At 38.6% G+C, this 5,686-nt stretch overlaps 1 protein-coding gene across 2 annotated transcripts in view; it reads right to left on the bottom strand.

Annotated features, from left to right (window-relative positions):
• Positions 1–645: 645 nt before the first annotated feature.
• The window catches only part of UBE2J1 (ubiquitin conjugating enzyme E2 J1), a 28,044-nt gene continuing 23,003 nt past the window's right edge, over positions 646–5,686 (bottom strand). For both annotated transcript variants that reach the window (XM_065681249.1, XM_065681248.1), the window contains one exon: positions 646–3,133. In XM_065681249.1, coding sequence (XP_065537321.1) covers positions 2,864–3,133 — 270 coding nt within the window. In that variant the 3' untranslated portion in view covers positions 646–2,863. The remainder of the gene's footprint in view (positions 3,134–5,686) is intronic.

The raw sequence follows: 5,686 nt of genomic DNA, 5'->3' as shown, positions 1-5,686 counted from the left end.
AGCCTGGCACTCTGCACTCCAGTAACCTCCTGCAGCACCAGTCCCCCCGGCTTTAAACATTGAATCAACTCTTAATTCCGGTGTCGCGCGTTCGCCGGCAATCAGCGGCAGAAATGCTGCCTTCCCGACGTGATGCTTTTGACAGGCTTTCAGGGGCTTCTCACTCCCAGCTTTTCCCTCATCACCACTTAACGATTGGCCATTACTCGTGAAGTTCGCCTCCCCAGACATTCCCACTGGGTCCTAAAGGATATTTACTAAAGCGGTTATGTAAAAAACCCGCAATTCTGCACGCCGGCTTTTTGCTCAATCCCCTAATCTCAGGACAGGGCTATCCTCCTGCCAGACTGTAAAACCAGGCTGTCCCTGTCCACCAGGCTTTCCAGATTTTCTGCTTCTTTGCATGGAATCTTTTTGGACCGGAAGGCACCTGTGCCACATTTCAGACATCTGTATAATTGTAAAGTGTATATGCTTTGATGGTTTTATAGCAGTTGAGATTTTATTTTCTGATTCGGCCTGGCTTTTTATGCCACTGAAGATAAAGAGATGAGTTATTTCCTCTGAAAATGACTACTTTATTTACCATTAACTTTCAAAACACACAACCCCCGAAGTATCTATAAATGCAATCGACTCTCCGCATAAAATTAAGTCACCATTAATGTTTATTTTTTCAAATGGGTATTTGCACAATCAGGCATTTGAACTTTCATTAGAGAAGATGGAAATAAAAATGAAGTTACAAAGCACTGTTTCTTTAATTGCAAAGTGGAGGCTGTTTTCAAATAGCACATAATGCTTATTTCCCTCATAGCCACTTCAAAGGGCAATGCAGACTGTGCCCGTGGATTTTGTGGCTTTACTAATAGCCAGTGTGTGGTACAGGTACCAGAGCAAAAGTTGGTGTGGCACAGCAGTGAGGTTCTAGGAAAAGAAAAGCACATTCAGAGCAAAGCTTCCAGAGGAGCTAGAGAGTCTAAAACCCAGCACAGCTGTCTTCTGGGTCAGACCTTTTCCAGAGCTGTCTTCCATGAGCGCAGGTTTGCAGTACTTTAACAGAACAGGTATTCAAACAACATACCACCTAAGAAATACAGTACTTGCAATTTTAGAGGCTACAGACTCTGGAGAGGCATTTTGTGGGGTTTGGTGCGTTGTTTTAAGGGTTTTAATTTCTAATGAGATGACTATACAAATCAGGTAAAAACATCAATATAAAATACATCAGTATATTGACATCAAGTTGTTTCGCAGCACAATGTGCAAGTAACTGCTGAACTGGCTGAACAAACTACATACTTTTGTCTGACCTCTTCAAAACTATTTTTGATTTTTGTTCCATTGTACCTGCAAACAAGACTATAAACTACACACCCGAAGAGCTAAAAGAAGAACTTGGGTGTTGTTTGGATTTTGGTTTTTCTTTCCCTCATTTTCACACCACTCTTGGACATGGTGGGCTTTCCTTATTTCAGAAGTTGTTATAGCTACTTTAATGTTCCAAAATACTAGTACACGCTGTATGCAACAAAATAGTTTCTGCTGAGAAACAGGGTAAGAATGTCACTTAAATCAGTGCTGTCATGTTTGACAGCAATGAAATGGAAGTTAGCTAGATTTCACTGCCTTTGAAATAAGCATGCTAGAATACATTTAATAATACAAGAAGAAAATTATCCCACCAATTGCTTTCTTCTCTCAAAACCCAAACAACTGTAAGCCTATTGCTTGTATATCTGCTTTCACAGCATTCATTAATATTACCAGTTCTTTTTTTCATAATCTAATAATAAGAAAGCCTTTGGGTCCAATATTAATTGTAAATTTAAAAAAATGAAAACACAAACCACAAAAAATAAAACATGGGGGAAAAACCACACACATAAAGGCTATGTGATACTTGAAACGCATCTGAAGAGTGGCTTGAAACTGTTTATTACTACCGGGGTTTTAATAAATATTTCTCTTAAACATGTTCATATATATGAGAGTTTAAGTATAACAACATTCAAATATTCTTTAGTAAATAAAACCACATATGAAACATTCAGTTCAACACTTGATGTATATTTCTGATATAATTAAAAGACAATAGCTCTGGGTAAATAATTATATTACATATTTATAACTATTGTGAGAATAGACATGTTTTATATAATCTTCAAATTTAAGAAAACAAGATATACATTTGAGAATATTAGAAGAGGACATTCAAACCTTGTGGAAGATTATCCAATCTTTCTTCCAAAAAATAAAAATCAAAATAATACAAGTAGCTTTCTCACCCCTTCTTACCTCCCCTACAATCCTTTTCCCCTTTCACACACACAAAGCAGCATCACAACCAATTTGCATGTGTTCCCACTCTAGAAATACGTCATGGTAAATAAAACTGGTTACAAAACTGTCTCCCATCTAAATTAAGAGTTCACTGGACACAAACACATAATTGTGTTTCATTTCATAATTACTTCTCCAATGTCAAATCTTAAAACTTAGACGACATGATTAATTGCATTTACATTCCATAAAAAAAGTGAATCAACCACTTCTTTTAAGTTGCCTTTTTCTATCTGATAAATTACTCAGACTGACTCCTCTCCCACATGCCTTAATGATACTATTCCACTGCACTGTTTCTCCAAGTATCTAGGGGGCACTCAATTAACACTTGTAGTTAAATGTACAACGTTGCTTTTCTTACATGTAACGTATCTGTAGGTACATTAACATTTGTAACGATTTAAGCGTAAATACAAAAAAGTAATCTTTGTAAACAGTTCTCATATCATACCAAATACCCAATGCAGAATGTTCAATGAAGCATTCAAGTCACTGCTGTTAGGACAAACCAAATTAATTATAACTCAAATATATACTCGTTAGCCAAACATATTCTACGAAATATGAGAGCTGCCAATGCAAGAGTCAGAAGGACAATCAGAACAGTTGATCCAGTGTGGTTCATGTTGACTCTTGGTTGCTGTACCCGATTAAAGTCAGTTGAAGACGGAGGCCGTCTCTGACTCTGCTGCTGGGCACGGCGCTGCCGAGGGCTCATAGACGTGTTAGTGGACACTGGAGGAGTATGCTCTTGACTGGCTGCTGCACTGCTGTTCTGGGTTTCAGACTAAAAAGGAAACATGGAGAGTTGTGAGGCAAGGCACTGTGTAAGATCAGCAAGGAACAAAATCATTAGGACTAAAACACACTCTTCAGATAATTGTTAATACTTGCAAGCCTGATAATACATGTCGCTAATAACTACAAGACTGTTACAGACATTTTGTCCAAACACTGTCTTGAAAAGTCTATTTCAAGCTGCAAATTAGCAGTTTTAAGGACTTTATTCTTTTTAAGAAAGAAAGCATGTCAAACAATACTTGAATTCTAGATTGTTTCCAAATCACAAGATTTCAAATATCTCTGTCTACAATTTGATTAACTCTCTGCAGTTCAATCAGTCTTTAATAATCCTCCAGACAGTTTAGTCCCTGAGGATTTATGCCATCACCTAATACTGAAAGGGAAACAACTTGAAAGAAGTCCACAGAACTATAACTAAGCAATGCTGCACTGCTTACTGGGGACAGCTGGGTCCAAAACTCTGTTCTCATCACCACCAACACCGCTGGAAAAAACAAAACAAAAATCCTGAACACAAAACACCTACGTGATTCCAGCACGAACTACTGAGCACTGTACTTGTGCATGCACATACCTACTGCCCTCTACTGGGCAAACACTGGTCTGCCATTATAGGTAGTGAACAAAATAAACATTAGCAACTGATGTTCAGCTCAGGAGAGTATTATTTAAAGAAAATACTTTTCCAGTTTGCAAGGTTGAAACCATGGGCTCCAATATTCCACTGTCCTAATCCTCCCTGCAATACTAAAAGGCTCATACTTCTGACATTTTAGTATTAAAAATAGTGACATAGCATAGTTGTTGGAAAGAAAACATTTTGCCAAAGTTTCAGTTTTAAAGTGTTTAAAAAGTAGTATCTCTGACACAAAGTTATTAATCTGAAGTCATCCTTTGACTTCTCAGAATAGTCTGCAGGTATTCTCTGCATCTATTCTCCAGAGTTAGCTTTCTCCCGCCTCCCTTCTTCTACAAGGTTACCATTACAGCAGGTAAAACTAGAATTCCGGACATTCCATACTTACTTCCAAGCAAAAGCCTTTTAACAGACACAATATCCACAACCCTAAGCTCTGCACTGGCCAGCTACTATATCCACGAAAGATATCCTTTGCACATGGCCAGACAGGGAATGCCCTCAACCGTGTACCAGACTTGTTGATCCACAAGACATGGTGCTATTGTGACTCTCGGGCCACATATTCTGCATGTAGGAGAAGAAATCCAAGTTTTCACCTAGTCAATATTTGACTAGCCCAGGGAAGAGATGTTCCTTTCCTACCTCCTCATCATTAGTATTATCCACTGTTTATCATCAGCATAGAAGCACTGATGTAATTACACATTTGCCTGTTTACACAGGTTTCTTGCCTAAGCAAACAAGCAGCTTGGGTAGCTTCAAAGAAAAATGTTATTTTATCAGCAGAGACAGCCAAGAACAACACCATGAGCAGCTTGCCATGATTTCCACTGCACTGCAGGAGAAAGTCATCCTGCTTCATATGCCAAGGGAAATAAAGACAGAGAAACTGAGCATTTGACAAATGAAGTTCCTAGATCCATCTACACTCCCATCTTTCAGAAGGTGAGAGGGAGAAAAGTTCATTCAGGAAGCAAAACCAGCAAAATTCAGCAGGCAAAGTGTGGTTAAAGCAGGTTTAGAAAAAGGAGCACAAAAAAAGGAGTCTAGAAATATTCCTGACCCTTTACACTTACTAACAAAAGTAACTAGCTCTGGCTATCACACACCTGGGTTTCTTCCCAAAATTTTAAATCTAAAAATAAACCAGAAAGGTCCTGTTCTGAATGAGACACACTGCCATACACTGACATGAACAGAACTGTGATTCAAGAGAAACCTCACTGACGATTGCAAGGCTTGAAATTATTTTTTGGAGGCAATCACATATATGCATCAGGACTGCAGAAGACTGACTGCCTCAAGCAAAACTGAGCTAACCCACTGCCTTGGGATTCCCAACATAATCAAAGTATTAGCAGACATGCAGAAGCAAGATAGATAAGGAAGGAGCAATTATTACCCAGTATAAATTTGAGACCAGATGCTAATGTATCTTAAATATTCAGAATCACAGAACTGTTGAGGTTGGGACCACCAGAGGTCATCTAGTCCAACCTCCCTGCTCAAGCAAGGTCACCTAAAACACATTACTTGTGTCTAGATGGCTCTTGAATATCTCCAGGGAAGGAGATTTCACAACCTCTCTGGGCAACCTATTCCAATGCTCAGTCACCCTCACAGTAAAGAAGTTCTTCCTCATGTTCAGGTGGAACTTTGTGTTTTAGTTCATGTGCTAATGCTATGTTCTTGTCCTAACACCTGGCACCACTGACAAGAGTCTGGCCCCATCCCCGTAATATAAAGATTTTTTTGTTTGAAGACTTAATTGCTAACAATCCCAAGATGTTAAGAATCCCCCAAAATGGCAGATTAGTTGTATTACACATTAAAGAAAAGAAATAAAAATCAATCTTCTTGTCTTCATTTGACCAAGCTTTTAAATTCTCCTTAAGC

Source organism: Lathamus discolor, chromosome 5 (assembly GCF_037157495.1).
Source record: "Lathamus discolor isolate bLatDis1 chromosome 5, bLatDis1.hap1, whole genome shotgun sequence".
In the NCBI taxonomy this organism is placed as follows: domain Eukaryota; kingdom Metazoa; phylum Chordata; class Aves; order Psittaciformes; family Psittacidae; genus Lathamus; species Lathamus discolor.
The sequence above is the reverse complement of the archived record's forward strand: the minus strand, read 5'-3'. Positions and strand labels throughout refer to the sequence as shown.